Here is an 18,507-nt window from a genome sequence, read left to right as displayed (position 1 = left end):
GTTGTGTTCAAGTTATTTGTGCAAATAGTGCCACTGAGTATAAATGTTCCCCAGTCTCAGCTCTGCCACCTTATTCTCCTACTACTTTTCATATAAACAATTTGTCCATTACTTTTCATAAAATGACAATAGTCATGTGAAACTTTATTCCCTGATCCCTTTATTCTCCCCATTCCCTCTTGATTCTCAACATGCTACATGAAATTTTACTTGACAAAGAAAATACAAAAAATTCCAAATAAGAATACTGTCAATTTATAATTTCCTATCTGTTACCATCCTGAAGAAATTCACCTGCATCTCTACCCTCTTCTTCTCAATTATCTTCCTGCATTTGGATCAGGACCCCATCCTATTCAGTCCCCTCAAGGATCTTGTGCTTTACCTCTCTCCTCCAGTGCTGTTAATCTCCACCCAGCCCAACCAAATATTTCATTCTTCAAAACTATCAAGCACTCTTGTTCAAGCTGTCAATCACCTGGAAACTGGATGCCCAAAGATCCTTTTTAATACTTATTTTATATTCATAGCATTTAAGATGGTTGACTACTTCTTCCCTCCTTTCATTTGCATCCCTCAGCTTCGTAGACACCAAGTTCCTCTTCTTTTGCTCCTATCCACCCTCCTCCTCTGGCCTTTGGGTGTCTCTTTCCAGGGCTTTCCTGACATTGCTGGAGATTTCCAGGAATCTTTCTGTAGGTCTTTCATCTTCTCCCTCTAAATAATTTTCTGATTGTTGATAGCTGTCCGTGGGCTGTGCATGGACTTTGTCGGCATCGCAGTCTAGTAGTGAATAGGAACATCTGGTGTCTGGGAACTACCAATGGACATTTATTTTCTCTGTGTTAGACTGCCCAGAGACATTGTGAATTCCTAATCCGCTCTGCCATGTCCCACACAGCACGGGAGATGGGGTGACCTATTGTAGTCTCACAGCCATCTCTGAGATGGGTGCGACCCGCCAAGATGCCAATCAACCTGCTGACTGAAAGACATGAAGAAGCAAGACTCTGCCCTTGAAACTTTATCCCTGCCTTTGATGTGCCCCCTTAAATAAACCTCTGGAGTCATTTGCTATTGTCTAGCTCCACTTCCTATGTGGACTAGACCTATCAGGGGCTCCACTTTTAAAAATATCTTTCTGACTCTGTCTTTTGTTCTTCACTAATTGTTCTAGATGTTAATTTTTCAGATGGCTTACACCCTCCTTGGCAGGAAGAAGAACCCCCAAATGAGACACGGGCCGTCACCCCTCATCTGATTAACGTTATAGCCTCATGTCTTCACCTACAAATATTTTGATGATTCCTATAGTTACAAATTCAGTCTAGATCCCTCTTCTGACCTCTAGACTCATGTCCCAACATCCTACCACACATCTTCACTGTACTTAACTTAGAGATTTCAAACTGAACATGTCTTAAACTGGAATTGTCTGATTACCCTTCCAGAGTTCTACACCCAAGAGTGCTGGCTTCGCCTCCCCGCTACTGGGACTCCGTATCCACCTTTACTACCTTGTTTTTAATCCTACATATTTTTTTAAAAAATATTTATTTTTTTCAGTTATAGGTGAACACAATATCTTCATTTTTATTTTTTAAAGAATTTTTTTTAGTTGTAGATGGACACAATATCTTTATTCTATTTATTCATTTTTTATGTGGTGCTGAGGATCGAACCCAGTGCCTTACACATGGTAGGAAAGCGCTCTACCTCTGAGCCACAACCCCAGCCCCATCCTACATACTTTATACCATAGGACATATTTACAATAAGTACATATTTTACTTATTTCTTATCTGTACTGTAAGACTAAAATTAAGCTCAATGAGGACATGGATTCCATTTGTTTACTGCTATATCCTTCAATATTAGCCACATGGAAAGCTTTTAATAAATGTTCACAAAATAAATGCACTCACCCAGCCAGAAACCCAGTAATTATCCACGGATCCTCCATGTTTTCCCTCACCTTCCACATCCAAGTGACCTGCATCCACTCAATTCTGTATTTATAAACCTTTCAGTATACCCTTTCTTCTGCCTTATTACTTTCATTGCCTTAGTTCAGAACTTAATATTTTTTACCCACTTAACTTTTTTGGTCAGGTCTCTCTTTTTAGCCTTTCCTCCTACAATATATTTTCAATAATGCAGAAATGCCAATTTCTAATTTGATTATGCTATGCATGGTTGGGATTAAAATCTTTCAATGTCCCCCCTTAACCTCCTGGCTAACATCTTCTGTCCTTAGGGTGGTATTTGTGGCCCTGAGCATAATGATTCCTGACTACTTCATCACCATATTTACATCCTTTTAACTCTATTTTCCAACAGTAGTCAATTCTTTCAAAACCGAATTTGCCTTATCTTTTAACACTGAGACTATACATTGTCCTATCCTTTCTTCATTAGTTGACAGATCCCTCTGTCCATCTACCTGCTCTGGGAGCCTTCTCTGATCTCATCAGCTAGACTGTTTCTTCTATGTGTTTACATAGCTCCTGATGTATTCCTCCCCCTAACATGTATTACGCCATATGTTAACTGTGCCTTTGCTAGCCTGTCTTCCCCACTGTAATGAACTCCCTGACAGAATTTGGTAGCTTACACAACAAGAAGCACTTTATAAATGTTTGATTAATTAACTAAAGGGACAATTAATGAGGTGAGAATAAAAGACATCTCAATCAACCACAGTGAAGAGATGTCTCTAGGGAAAGATGATATAAAACAAGGAAAATTTGATGTCAAATTGTTATTCACACAGGAATATATGTTAAAGAAATGGGAATGGACTTAAAGTATACATGGTGGAAAGTAGCCAGTAGTCAGGAGAAGCAACATCCTGGTTCCAGTTAGGGAAAATGATTAACTTAGTATGAAGAAACAAGAGTGATCATCATCTTGTTTGGGGTTGTCCAACAATAGGTTTTGAAACAAAAAGATCTTTGTTTAAATCTAATATTAAGAAAAGTCATAAGCCTGAAGCAAGATTGGGAAGAGGTAATGGCCACAACCAACTTGAATAGTGTGAGTCTACAAAGGAATAGAAAAGCAATGTTGTCAAGTAAACCCTAGTGCATCTGAATTATCATGAAATGTTGGCTTAAAAACCATAAGTGAATGGAACAGTAGAGTTGTGCTGAAGTTTGCTCATTACGCACTGTTATTCTGATAATGTTTCCATAAAGAGGTAAAATCAAACCATTCACAACAGCCACAAAGCTCAGTCTGGGGTTAGGGAAGGATGAGTTCACAACCATAAAGCATTGGAACTAGAGCTCTCTCTGTGGACCACAGCTGGAGTGACAGATGTATATCACTTGTTGCTTTGGAACCTACTCAAGCTACTAGATGATTTTTTTGTGTGTGATAATTAATGGAGACTTTTATTTCCTTTCCTTTCCCAAAATAAAAGAAGTGAGGCTGACACTTTAAATTCTCATATCTGGGAGAATGCACAATTATGGTTTCACTGAGATTAATATGTATTTTGAAATGTATTCAAGAATCTGGAATTAAGATCACAATACCATCCTGAAAGAGTGATTATTGCTATTGCTCTCCATTAATCCTACTTCCTGTTTTTGAAGCTATGCCTATTTATTTGGTCAACTAAACAAAAATAAATATCACGAAACTCAAATTATTGCCACAGAATTAGTCATAATTAAATGCAGTTAAAGTTAATTAAATAAAGATTGCTATTGTAATATGGAATAATTAAGTGGGTAAAAATAGATTTAGAATTAGTGTTTTTTCCATGGAAGCATACAAATTATTAAACAAAGCAATTATAATCCTTTCAATGTTTCTATAGCTAGGTTTAACTGGACATTTAATAATGGAAAGTTCTAAGATATTTCAGGGATCAATAAAAACAGTTCATTTTGTATATATAGGGAATGTCACTTTGGTCACTAACTCTAAAAAGTTAACTTAGAAAAGTCCAAACCTTATTTTACTTACATGAAAAAGGAAAATAACGATATTTTCTTTAAAAAAGTATTCATGTTGAGATATTTAAAGTGTCGAGCATATACTGAGTGCTTAATAATAGGTAGCTATTTTTTTTTTTTGGTAGGGGGATTGAACTCAGGGGCACTCAACCTCTGAGCCACAACCCCAGCCCTATTTTGTACTTCCTTTAGAGACAGGGTCTCACTGAGTTGCTTAGTGCCTTGCTTTTGCTGAGGTTGGCTTTGAACTCATGATCCTCCTGCCTCAGCTGCCCAAGCAGCTGGGATTACAGATGAGTGCCACTGTGTCCCACATAGGTAGTTCTTCTTATTAATGCTTTATTCTTTGTTCAGAAAAGAAGAATTTCCATGATTTTCCCTCCAATCCATTTAAACAAGGAAGGTAAGGCAATTGCATGAAAAATTAAAATCTAATCTCAATAGATATACTTACCTAGACTCTTTGCCTCATATCTGATCTTAAATCCTTGCCCTCCATTACTACTGTCAGAAATAAACTGAACAAACATTTGATTATCTGAGGTGAACAGAGTTGATGAAGGATGACTGCCACAAAAACGACCATTTCCTCCATGGGGTCCCAAAGGCGGAGAATAGATATCAGGTCCATTTTTTAGCTGAAAAGACATATTAAAATTGCAGATTTATATTTTGAGAAAAATGCAGTGGAAAAAAAAAACTCCTATTGATTTGTGTCCTAAGAGACAAAAATTACCACTGTGTTTCCTAAATGAAGTCTACTGAGACAGTCATTAGAAAGGACAGCTAGCAAGACCTACCACCAGGTAGTCTCCTTGGCGGCAAGAAGAATCTCCATTTGGGATGTGGAAGGGCTGTTCAAAATGGACAGCGATGGTCAGACCACTCTGGACCAAAACGTGCCAGGAGCAGTTGAGGTTGGGAGGGTAGGTCTCTGGGTACTTGGGGGATGTGATAATCCCTCTGTCTGCATGCAAATATCCACCACAGCCTTTCCAAGAAGAAAGAAAAGCAGGTTATTAAAAGGACAGTGACAACCAGGTTTTTTAGGCTGTCCTATTTTTCTTGGTAGTTTTCAGAGGGCAGACAATAGAAACAGGTTTGAAACTGAAGGGGATATAAGTAGGGGAAACAATTGGCAGAATGAATACTGATTGAGCATGCTCCGCTGGGTATTTGTGTTGCTGTTGTTATGATCTGTGATACAGAGGGAAGTAATAGGAACAAATAACTTAATACTTTCCTAAATCCTACTTTGTTTGTGTTTGTTTATTTTTGTAGTACTGGAAATTATACCCAGAACCTCATGCATGCTAGGCAATCACTCTACCACTGAGCTATATCCCCAGCCCTTTTAAAATTTTATTCTGAAACAGGATCTCTAAATTTACCAAGCTGTTCTTGAACTTGGGATCCTCCTGCCTTAGCCTCCCGAACTGCCTGGAGCACCATCATGTCTAACTTAAGCTTCCTTTCTAGAGGAGGAAAAGATGCAACAAGAAAATACACAATATATAAGAGAATCTTTTTAAAAAAAATAGGAGGGGTGGAGGGTGAAGGGTACGTACTCTATCATCTGGGGAAGTTAGATATGTCCTGGAGGAATATTTGAGCAGAGGACTGATGGAAAGGAAGAATGGAACTAAGTGGGCCTTGTGAGAGAAGAATGTTCCAGAGAGTGTTGTAAAGGCTAAAAGGTCCACTGGGGAAATCAGAGGGATGAGGCAGAATGTGAGAGCGTAAGCACAGCATGACCAGGGCACGCAGGAAGTACAAAGGACTCATTCCAAGTAAGAGGAAGACACTAAAGGTCTTGCACATCAGAGTAGCATCATCTTGTTTAAATCATAAAATGATCACTGTCTGCAATACTAGGACTGTAAGGGGTACAGGCAAGGGAAAGTACAACCCGAGATCTAAGAAGGAGGGGATTGTCAGTCCGAGGAGAAAATGGAGGCCCGGACAAGGATGGTAGAGGGGGAAATGGAAAAAGTAGTTGGAATCTAGAGGCAGTGCAGCAGTATAAATTACTGGGCTTGGTGGATGGGTAGATTGTGTGTCATCACGTGAGACACACGTACTTACAAAGGAGAGTTGGCACACACATACAGTTGGGAGAGAGTGAGAAGTATTTGGAGCAGGCATTAATTTTCCATTTGTTAGGGACTCGACAGCTTATCAGAGAGTGAGTGAGGAAAGTTCACACACCTAGTTAAAGCACAGAGGTAAAAATTTATCTCTAATCCATCTAATTCCAAAGTCTAGTCTCTTAAACCATGATACAGCCTGCTTCCCTGATTCTAAAAAGCTATATACAATAATGAAGAAAATATTAGATTTATTTTTAATATTAGACTCAGAATCTGCTTTAAGATAATGTTTTTCACACATGAGAGTCAATATATTGACTACTTCTTTAAATTTAGTTTGGATTTAAAGTTATTACGAGCTGGATGTGGTAGCACACACCTGTAATCCTAGGGGCTCAGGAGGCTGAGGCAGGAGGATTGGGAGTTCAAAGCCAGCCTTGTCAAGGCCCTAAGCAACTCAGCAAGACCCTGTCTCAAAATAAAATTTGTAAAAAGGATGGAGATGTGGCTCAGGGGTTAAGTGCCCCTAGGTTCAACCCCAGGTACCTAAATAAATAAATAAAGTTATTATGAGACTTCAATGTTGTCAGGCTCTGAAAGTCTTGATCATACTCACATGACAGAATCTTCCAGACTGTACACATTCTCTGACTCATCAAAATCAGATTTCAAGAGCAACAAACTCTTCCTGCCAATCTTGGAATGGATGATTTCAACCAAGGCATTTATGAAGATATTTTCTGTATCATGTTTACCTGTCATTTCTTGGATTGAAGATAACATTGACTTATTTCTCCTTTGATGTGTTATGGATACGTGTTTTCTTTTGAGTTCCATCCCTCAGCTAGGCTGAGAAATTATGTCAAAGGTCTCACTCATACGTATGCCCACCGTGAGCACACCTCCTTTGGGGATGAGATGTCCCACTCAGAGACCTGAAGGCAGGAGACCCTTTTGTACAACTTAGTCTCAGTGCTTTATATTAAAACTCAGTACTTGACACATGGATGGGCATCCAGAGGTGGCAAAGACCTGTGTCCTCTGACTATAACCTGTGTGTGTCCTGGCATGGGAAAATGAGCAGAGCATATTAGAGAGAAAGAAGATAGAGGTGAGCGGAGATAAAAGGAAACAAATGTCTGAACACATTACTCTTGTGAAAGGAGGCATTGAAGCCTGCCCCAGTGATACTGAAGTCAGAGGTGAAGCGGATGAACATGTACTCTCCAGTAGACCGGATGGGCCCAGGGATCTCTCTGCCACAGACAACTGCTAGCGGCTGAGCCAAGTTATTGTCTCCTGTGACCAAAGAAAGGAAACATCAGTGTGAAAAGGCGATGTCTTAAGAATCTCCCATCCTTTACAACTCAGCCAAAGTAGCTCACACATATTTCTCAGAACACTTGAGATTCCAGAGTCTAGGCTTCCGAGAAAAGTTATTGATGGAACAGAAAACAAGCCACTAGAATTTAATCTTTAAAGAGCAACATAATTTACTTCACTGATGTAATTTCCTACTGAAGATTTTTAAAAGGCTTCCACCAGATGCCTAACACTCAGAATATGTACACAAGGATTCACCTATTACATGACATCAAAAAAATCTAAATTTTAATATCCATAGGAATGCCTTAATGTCAGGAAAGATAATAGTTTTGGGGGGCCATGTGCTGATAGCTGATTGTTGATAGAAAAAGTTGGGGGAGAAGGGAGGAGTTTTTCATCTCATGTTTATAGGACTGGTTTAAGTCTTAGTGTCCATCCTCTATCAATGGGGATCTCTACCATTTGATTTTTCTTACTAGAGGGTGAAGAGGATATAGGCTAGGGGTGAGGGTCTAAGGTAGAAAAAAACCTGCACATTTAGCAACCTGTGGGTCAAAAGCAAACACATCTTTGTTTTTTTCTGAGAATCTGCCTTTCTAACTAGTTTTCAGGAGGTGTCGGTGCTGTTGATTCGAGGGCCACACTGAGAAACACTGATGTGAAGGCTATGAACTCCCAATTGTTTTTCCTTCGTTCCAGCCCATGCAAATAGCGAAGCACAACTTTGTGCACGTTGCATATCAGCATTATTCATGTCCCTCATGAATAATGTCATTGTATAATAACACGATAGCTGCATATAAAGGAAAATGTGCCAACTTATTACCCCTTAATTCTACTTATTCTGCCAGAGATTCAGGAGACAACAAGGAATCAACGTATTAGAATTATAAATATTTTCTCCTTGGATCTTAAAGCCATAGATATACACACAATGTCACTATTTAGCCCCAAGGCTTCTAAAGAAAGTAGCAAAACATGGGAATTCATACTATTATTTCCTACTTAGGCTTCTCAAATATATTTGTCTTCTCTTAAGAATTTTGTGTGATTCCTGACATTTTGTATCAGGAAAATTTAAGATTTTCCTTACATTGTCCAGAAATTAAGGCCAATTCTAGTATTTGATGGCTTCGTTGATCATAGTATCTATGAAATTCCATACAAAATGAACAGAGGCTATAAACAAGTATAACGAGAACGGAATACAACTAAATAAGTGTCAGTGTTGAAACTCAGAATGTTTTTCTTTTAATTTTTCTCACCATCTCTTATCACGAGGCTATCATAGTCACAGGCTGGGTGAGATTCAACATCCATGTAGAGGATATTGAGTTCCACAGTAGAATCAGGAGCCTGGATGAGCCAGGTACAGTCGGCCCCATTACTGTAGCTGCCAGGCCAGCCTGGGGAGAAAAGAAAGAGTGGCGCTTCTCCAGTCCTCAGGAACCCGCCACAAGCACCTGCAGAATAAAAAGCAACACCTTGGAATACCTCTAAAAAGGGAAAGATACCAACACTTTTCCACTTTAAATTGATTGCTCTATACTGAAATCAATTGGAACAAGTTTCTCAAAGAAATCAATAAATATTGTATTAAACTTACTGATTCAGATGGCCATGATTTCTGTATTTCACTTTTTTATGTATGAAAATTGTAACATGTTATACTTGTTTGCCATAATTTTGTCATACTCTTCTTTTATTATTGAGTGTTGATTACTAGGTAAGCATAAGTAAGTATATGACAACCCAAAATTCTTCGGACCAGAAATCTTTCAGATTTTAAAGTTTTTTGTTTTTTTTTTTAAATTTTGGAATATTTGCATAGATTTTACTATCTAAACATCCCTAATATGAAAACACAAAATTTGAGATCAGGCACAGTGGCGCATGCCTGTAATCTCAGCAGCTTGGGAGGCCGAAGCAGGAGGATTGCAAGTTCAAAGCCAGTCTCAGCAACTTAATGAGGCCCTAAGCAAATTAGCAAGACCCTGTCTCAAAATAAAAAGAACTGGGGATGTGGCTCAGGGTTTATGTGCTCTGGGTTCAGTCTCTGGTACCAAAGGGGAAGGGAGAAAAAGAAAGAAAGATATAAAATTCAAAATGCTGCAAAATCTGAAATGTTCTGGGTGCTCAGAAAGTTTAAGATTTTAGAACATTTTAGATTATAAATGCTTAACTTGTATATCCCAATTCCTGCCCTTCTCATCCTTTATGAAATTTATTGCCATCAAATTAAAATTATAAATATTATAAGTCCATAATGTAGTTTTATAATTATTGCTTTATGAGGTTATTTTAAAAATAAGATGATAGAAGAAAATAATTACAAACAAAAATACATTTATACTGTCTTTTACATTTAATTATATAGTTATCTTTACCATACTAGTAGGTTCTGAAGATTTACAAGGACCTTTAATTTCAGCCTGAAGAGCCTACTCTTATATTTCTCATAGGGCAGGACTGCTAACAATGAATTCTGTGGTTTCATTTAACTGGAAGTGTTTGGATTTGTGCTTAATATAGAATTCTTGATTAGACAGTCTTTTTATTTCAGCACTTTGGATTTGCCTTCTGGTCTTCATGGATTTGATTAATCCTACAGAAAATTTAACGTGACAAGTCTCAGTCTTTGAATCTTCAAGATAAGATCTTTATATTCATCTTTCACAGTTTGACTATGCTGTGTCTGGGCCTAGAACTTTTTGAGTTTATCATTCTTGAAGTTTGTTAGGCTTCTTGGATGCATCGATTAATATTTTTCATTGAATTTCAGATGTATTCAGACACAATTACTTCAAACATTCTTTGTTTCTCTTTCATGCTATTCTCATCTTCTGGGACTCTTATTATACATATATTGTCATACTTGATGGTATCTGAGGCTCTGTACGATTTTCTTTATTTCCTTTCTTCAGGCAGGATAATCACAATGAACTCCAAGTTTGTGGATTCTTTTTTCTGCTTGCTCAGATTTGGTCCTGAGCCTTTCCAGTGCATTTTTATTTCAGTCATGCTTGCCAACTGCAAAGTTTCTAGTTGATTCTCTTAAAAAAAAAATGTTTTTTCCTATCACTTTTTGATAATCTCCACTTGGTGAGACATTATTCTCTTACTTTCCTTTAATTCCTTAGATACCATCCCCTTTAGCTTTTTAAATATATTTATAATACCTAATTTTATATCTTTGTTAATTGAGGCCAACCTCTTGGGTTCCAACATAGTCTCTTTTGATTGTTCTTTTCCTTGGTGGGAGCTATACATTCCAGTTTCTTTGTGTCTCATTATTTTGCTGTTGTTTTTTGAAAACTGGGCATTTTTAAACAGAGAACTTTGGAAATTAATACCATCCAAGGTTTAATGTTATTGTTAGTTTAATGACTATTTGCACTAGTTCTATAATGTTTGTATTCTTTGTTGTATATAGCCACTGAGTTTCTGTTCAAATGATTGGTCAACTAATCATTAGGTAGAGATATAAGTCTCCCATTTATTTCCAAGGAATTTTGGAATGATGTGTACATTGGAATAAGGTTCCAGTAGACAGTTTACAACTCTGCCTGAGCTTTTAATTTTAACTTTCACAGACACTCAAGATCATATGGAGGTGAGGAATTAGGATCTTCTTGGGTCTTTCCTTGGGAATACAAATAGGCATGTACATGTGTGTGGTCTTCTAGACTCCCAGAAATATGTCAGAGTTTTTTAAAGCCTTAGACATCTCTCTCATTCTTTAGTTTTTCCATTTATACTTTTTTGGTCAGTTTCCTGTTAGCTATTACTGGTATCACTGCCTCAAGTAGTTGTGATATTAGACAACTGCTGCTGATTGTTTTGACAAGTACCCTAAGGGTAAGGCTGTTTACACAGTGAGCTCTTTAGGCAGGTCAAATGAAGACAAGATGTGAGAAAGCAATTTTCCAAGAAGCTGCTAGACAGGTCAAATAATGGAAATTCCTTGGAGATAGCCTGTTTTCTGGAGATCCCAAACTGTTCAGCCCTCTTCCTATGTTGCTAAGCTGTGGTTTTCACATCTACCATCTTTGTGAGGCTGCTGTGAGGCTACTCCTCAGCTAGCAAGAGGAGGAAGGATGGGACTACAAAAGTTAAGATACCACAAAGTGACCATTCTCACTGAGATTCTGCTATTTTCTTGAATAAAAAACCAATGAGCTTGTTGTAAGGCTTTGGTTAATTTCTAGAGTCCCCCCAAATTTGATTTTGACCAATTTTTTGCCCAGTATTTTTATCACTTTTATAGATAGATTTCCAGAGGTATATAGTTTAACAATCCAGAAATTTTTGACTTTATACCATATGTTTGACTAGTACTGGGACTATTAGAGGGAGAATATAAAGTACACTGGGACTAGGTCCTAATTCTGCCATCCTGGTACTATCCAGGCTATGGAAGTTTTCAAAAAGAGCAATTTTGAAGTGGAAAATCCAAATACTGAATGTTACCTGATACCTTCAATTTTTTTCCTTCCTATGAAATATTCCTTATCTTGAATTTATCAAAGATAGTTGTCACAACAGCAGACTTTGAGTCATTAATGCTGCCTGCCAAATATTTTATTTTACCCAACTTTCAAATACTTGTTAGAGTTGGATTCCCTGATTGTCTTATGGTTGGGTGAGGACATTTGACCAGTTTCAGTCAAAAAATTATGAGCAAAAGATAAGTGCCACTTTCACACTAGCACTTTCAGCCTGAGACATTCCAGGCTCTTTTGCCTCCTGCCATGATCACAGACAATGTACCAGAGAGCAGCTCCAACAGCCTCCGTTAGGCAGTGATGATGATGACAGGCACCCAATCTATGAAGGACTTGGACAGTGAACAAGAAAGAGACCTCCCTGTTTTCAGTTACTAAGAGTTTGGAACATGACTGAGCATTTCCTGACTGATACGCTGACTAATGTTTTCCTACTTGATGCATTGTTGTTATTTGTTTGTTTGTTTCTTGGGTTTTTTTGTTTGTTGTTTTTGTTTTTGTTTTTGCAGTGCTGGGATTGAACCCAGGTCCTTGTGCATGCTAGGCAAGCACCATATCACTGAGCTGTATCCCAATCCCTTTTTATTGTATTGTGAATCAGAGTTTTTGTGAAGTTACCCAGGCTGGCCTTGAACTTGCGACACTCCTGCCTCGGCCTCCCGAGTAGCTGGGATTACAGGTGTGCACCACTGCAGTCAGGCAAAATGTGAAATTTCTATCAGTGACCTAGTCCACATCAAGCTCATTTTTATGGTTGCTTATTTACCAACTGAACCTCTTGCTTTGTTACCTAATCATTTAACTACTCAACTGTTATTAACTACACATAAGTACTTTGTTTTTCCCAATTACTTTTAAGCCCCTGGAGGTAGAGATTGTATATTGGTTTCCTTTCTTAGTGACCTCACTGTATCCATAATAAATCATCCATAAATATTTGTTGAATTAAATTCATTGGCCAAAATTGCATGAGTAAGAAATGCTGATGATACAATGGTCAATATGTTAATACATATAAAAATTTAAGCTTTATTATTTTTAATAAAGCTTTTAACATGTGTTTTTTTTATGAAATAAAATTTAGGGGGAAAAAGTTACTATCTGTTTAGTTGATCCTAACAACTCACTCTCTCTCTCTCTCTCTCTCTCTCTCTCTCTCTCTGGTATTATAAATCAAATTTTTAGAGAACTCTCAAATAGTTATTAGAAATTATAAGTAGTTTATCTTCATGAATATCTAGCACCTCTATATATGAAAATCATAACAAGAAACATTCATTTTTAAGAAACAATGAAAATTTTTTTTTACAAAGTGTAGTATTTATGAATTTTAAGACACCTGAAAGCATAAAGAAAGAACATCATTTGTGATTGGACCCTTTGAAATATTGGCCTGCACATATCAGTCCTGAAAAGAATGCTATTCAATACCAAACAGACCTGCAGCAATGGTAGGCAAAGGTCCAGCAGGAATATCTACTGCAAACCACTCCAGGAGAAATCCCTTCCCTGAGACTGAAGAGTCAGAAGAAAACTGAAAGGTCAAAGAATTTCTACTGGAGCTAAAAGTTTCAGGCTGGGTACCACAGTAAGTTCCAATTAGGATGGAATGAATATCCAACCCATCAAAAATCTGCATGTAAAAAAAACAAATCAGAGATATTATAATTAGACAATTACCTGTATTTCTCTCCATAAAAAAAGAAAATTTTAAAGATGCCTTGTATCGCTACTTGATTATAATAAAAAATAAGCAAATATTTTATTTCAGTTTAAAACAGAAATGCCATTGATGTAAATTATTATTACCAATAATTTAAGGAAGTTATTTTAAAATATTTATAGCTTTCTTGCAGAATTGTATTAATAAACATGCTCTGTGGGATATAGCTTATTAGGTGATTTATAGTAAAACTTGTATGTGGAAAAGCAGAAAGTAGAAAAGTTACTCAACAATCATACTTAATGTGTTCTGCGGCCTCAAAGGGAGCAATTAGGAAAAAAGAAGAAAAAGGAAAAATTTAATGAGAAAAAGTGAGCAAGCATCCTAAGAGTCAAATCTCCACATAAGGAAAGAAGAATCCGTGACAAAAATAAGAACCGCATCCTGCAGTACTCAGCACATTCAAAGTCGTCAACTCTTTAATTTGGTTTAAAATATTAAAATATCTATTTAGAGACACATTTTGTCATGGTTGCCAAGTAATTGGCCACAATTTCATTTACAACAGTTATTATAAAATCTTCTCCTGAATCTAATTTTTTCAAATTATGTAATAATTGTTTCCTTATATATTGAATATCCATCAGGTACAGGGTCCTACTCAAGGCAGAGAGCATCAAAGATGAATAAGAAAGGATCCTGTCTGGAGGTATCTGATAGTGTTTCTGTTATTCCTACAGTAGCCAAGGTCTGAATGGCAACCAAGGTCTGAATGGCAATTATCACCCAATTATTGGATCTATTTATTTATCCATGATCCTTTACATTTTCAGCACTCCAACATGAGAACAAACAGGATAATGGGATACAAGAGAGAAAAAAATCTGTACATACATGCATGCTTAGACAAAGCCCAATAAGTGAATAACAATAATACTCAAACAAAATATCTTTAGATACAGAATAGAAAATAATAAATATAAAACTGGAATCACCTTTGTTCAGGTAATATAGAGGTACTAATCATGATTTAGGGCCGACCAATAGCAACCAATCAAAATTATAAACATTGTACACAGAAACTCACCCTTAGTTTGTCATAATAGCAGTTGTGAGTTGCTTCAATGTCCATCTCCAAGATTCTCCCCTGGATAACTTGAGATGCATTCACACTTACTGTCCATTTGTAGTTAGAGTTGTGGGGGTAATTTGCTGGCCAGAAGGGAGAGGCGATTTTCCCATGAGTTCCCACAATATTATCATTGCCAAATACTAGGAGGGAAAACAGAGTAGTAAATCAGACCTACTTAGAATAACTCTTTGATCAAATAAAAAACAAAACAAAACACAAGGGATGTTAAAAAGGATAGACTTCTAATGGACTGTGATTTCCTTTCTGACTACTGAAAGAAATATAGCTTCCCTTTTGAATTCTGGACTCTCTATTAATTCCTTGGAGAAGGGTGATTTTGAGAATGGAATTCCATCTCCTTGAAAGGTTGCCTGGTCTGAAAAGAGGAGACAACTTCCCGTGTGAAAAGGGGCTCCCAGACCTCAGGGATGCTGGAAGGTGCTTCACCTATTCTGCTTTGTTTGTTTGTTTGTTTGTTTGTTTTAAAGGGAGTGCTTTTCTTTTTAAATCCTACAAGAGAAACTGAACAAACAGAATAGCCCATTATAAAAAATCTGAGTTAAAAAATAAAAAGTTAACATTTTATTCTATTGGAAGTATATTCTGTAGTTCAAATATATAGGCACTTATAATCAATACCAAGTAATATTGAATGTTTTTATGGGATCAAATGAAACACATTTGATCGATGAAATATCCAACATGAACTATATCAGAAGACTCTTTAAAACAATATCATAAAAATTTCAATTTGGCATTAGATAGAAACTAAAGCTTAAAATGATATTCGAACTATTGAGAATGTTCTCTCTTGCTCTCAATGAACCATTCATATGTGCTTTAGTTCTTCTAATATACCTTATAATAAAGTAATTCCATAGACAATATGGGAGAAGAGCCTAGAGTTCAGGATTCTTTAATGCATTACTGAAAATTTTGTTATCATGTCTACTTTATAGGACATATTTTGGGAGCCATCACGAAAATAGAACAACTTACTCTTAGCAAATGTAGCCTGGAAGCCCATTCCACTGCCTGAGCCATCTGAGACAAATCTGATCCACAGAATATGCCCCAAAACAGATGAATAATTGAGTGGGAGGAGGTTTCCACAGTATCGTCCCACCAAGGGACCCGTGGCATTTCCTTCCCGTATCTCCACAAAATCTCTGCTACAGTTCTGAGAGTCTTCCAACTGGAAAGATCTGATTTGGAGAAAACAAAGTTAATAGGGATTAAACTGAAAGAATCATCTTTCGGGTTATCCTGAATCACATGCTGGGTTAACGTGTTCACTTTTTGAAAACTTTCTTTAATTTGGATCACAAGGTCCTTTGGCTATAGCAAAATATTTCTTTCACTCAAATTTGTTGAAATGCCTGTATAAGAGACACAAAGACAATATGCTACCCTCAAAGATTTTTCCTCCTAGTGGGAAAAAACTGGGCAAGAATACAGAAATAATAATAACAATAACAGTAATAATAATATCGCAAATATTGTTGGAACTATAAAGCAATAATATAAGAGCGGGCTGAAATTGTAGCTCGAAAGTAGAGCATATGCTTAGCCTGTAAGAGGCCCCGAGTTCAATCCCCTGCACCAGCTAAATAAATAAATAAATAAATAAACCAACCAACTGGTTGAAGCAGCATTATCACATCTGATTGTTGGGTTCAGTAATAGATGGATGAAGAGATTTTTTGAGATAGAAATGTAAGCATTAGACTATTAAAAGCACAGAGTGCTGTCCAACAAAGGCACCTGTTCAGAAAAGGGTGGGGAATACTGTAGAACCTGCCAGATATCCAGTTTGGTTAAAAAATTGAGCATCACCGAGAAACCACTAAGATGTAGCTGGAGTGGCATGATGGGATAGTTTTTGGTAGAATTTAAGTTCCTTGCAAAGGCAACTTCTGGACTGGTAGAAAAATGACAGGATTTATAATAATACAGGCTGGTGTTCAAATGTGGCCCATTTAACTTGTCTTATATTCTTGCAACTGTGATGTGATGGGGGTTGGCAGATAAGAAATGACAGCCATGTCATATGATTGTTATAAGCAACACAGATAGAGTCTGGAAGACCCAGGTGCTAGATGAATGCTTTTAAAATTTGATCTTGATATTTAAAAAGTTGAAGGAGATCAAGAAAACACAGTTTGGGGGTAAGAGTGTACAAACAGTAGAATGAAATAGGAAAAAAAAAAAATTCCAGAGGAGAACTTATAAATATAGAGTCAATACAACATGATGAAAGGTACCAAGACAATTTTAAAAAATGGTTTGTAATAATTGAATATCCTTATGAACAGAGAAAAAGAAAAGAAAAAAAAACCTCAGCTCCCGCCTCTCTTCATATATGGAAAATAATTTAATATGTCTCATAGATGTAAACATAAAAACCAGAACCGTAAAACTCCTAGAAGAAGACAGAAGAATACCTTTGCAACTTTGATAGGCAAATATTTCTTAAAATGCAAAAAGCACTAATCATAAGATAAAGAATTGGTAAGCGTAATTTTATCAAACATATTTCTCCTCATTAAAGACATAAGAAAATGAATAGGTGCTACGCACAGTGACATGCACCTACAATCCCAAACTAGGGAGGCTGAGGCAGGAAGATTGCAAATTTGAGGCCAGCCTCAGCAATTTAGTGACACCTCAACTATTTAATGAGAAACTTAAAAATAAAAAGGGCTGGGAATGGGGCTAAGTGGTAAAGCACCCCTGGGTTCTATTCAAGAAAAAAAGAGAGGGGGGAGGAAGCAGGGAGGGAAGGAGGAAGGAGGAAGAGAAAAAGAAAGGGAGGGGAAAAAAGGGAATAGGCAACTTACAGACTGGGTGGGGTGAGGGAAGTTACTTGCAAAGCATGCATCTAACAAGGGACTCAAAGCTAGAATATAAAAGGAATTCCCCAGACAATGAAAAAACAAATGAATTTAAAAATGGGCAGACTTGAATAGACATTCCTAAGGGAAGGTGAATGACTGGCCTATGAGAACGTGAAAGTGCACCACGTGGCTCCTCATCAGACTGGCCATTACTAGGACAACCAGACATTATTTACATCCACCAGAATGGCTAAAATAAAAAGACTGATGAGATCCAATGTTGACAATCGTGCAGAGAAACTGGAGGTCTCATCTATTTCTGGTGGGACTGTATACCCACAAACACTTCAAGAAAATACTGGGCAGCTTCTTGTTAAATTAAATACACATCTAATTTAATTCCACTCCTAGGTATTTACCCAAGAAAAATAGAAACATAGGACAGATCTCAACTTTGTAAAAGCTATCTATGTTAAGCCCTAGGTCAACGTTATTCTAAATGGAGAAAAATTGGAAGCATTCCCCTTAAAAACTGAAACAAGACAGGCATGTCTTCTTTCACCACTTGTATTCAACATAGTTCTGGAAACTCTAGCCAGAGCAATTAGACAGATGAAAGAAATTAAAGGGATACAAATAGGAAAATAAGAACTTAAAACTATCACTATTTGCTGACAACATGATTCTAAACTTAGAGGATCCAAAAAGCTCCATTGGAAAACTTCTAGAACTAATAAATGAATTCAGCAAAGTAGCAGGATATAAAATCAACCCACATAGATCAAATGCATTTCTGTATATCAGTGACAAATCTTCTGAAAGAGAAATTAGGAAAACTACCCCATTTACAATAGCCTCAAAGAAAAGAAAAGAAAAAAAAACTTAGGAATCAATCTAACAAAAGAGGTGAAAGATCTCTACAATGAAAACTACAGAACACTAAATAAATTAAAGAAGACCTGAGAAGATGTAAAGATCTCCCTTGTTCT

At 36.9% G+C, this 18,507-nt stretch overlaps 1 protein-coding gene across 1 annotated transcript in view; it reads right to left on the bottom strand.

Annotated features, from left to right (window-relative positions):
• Cubn (cubilin) overlaps positions 1-18,507 on the bottom strand; it is a 274,311-nt gene that overhangs the window by 85,511 nt on the left and 170,293 nt on the right. The window contains exons 37-43 of the mRNA XM_076831399.1: positions 15,681-15,886; positions 14,637-14,821; positions 13,327-13,519; positions 8,647-8,844; positions 7,208-7,354; positions 4,766-4,956; positions 4,420-4,603 (exon numbers count right to left, since the gene is read on the bottom strand). Of these exons, the coding sequence (XP_076687514.1) occupies positions 4,420-4,603; positions 4,766-4,956; positions 7,208-7,354; positions 8,647-8,844; positions 13,327-13,519; positions 14,637-14,821; positions 15,681-15,886 (1,304 nt within the window). The remainder of the gene's footprint in view (positions 1-4,419; positions 4,604-4,765; positions 4,957-7,207; positions 7,355-8,646; positions 8,845-13,326; positions 13,520-14,636; positions 14,822-15,680; positions 15,887-18,507) is intronic.

The sequence above is a fragment of the Callospermophilus lateralis genome, chromosome 13 (genome assembly GCF_048772815.1).
Source record: "Callospermophilus lateralis isolate mCalLat2 chromosome 13, mCalLat2.hap1, whole genome shotgun sequence".
In the NCBI taxonomy this organism is placed as follows: Eukaryota; Metazoa; Chordata; class Mammalia; order Rodentia; family Sciuridae; genus Callospermophilus; species Callospermophilus lateralis.
The sequence above is the reverse complement of the archived record's forward strand: the minus strand, read 5'-3'. Positions and strand labels throughout refer to the sequence as shown.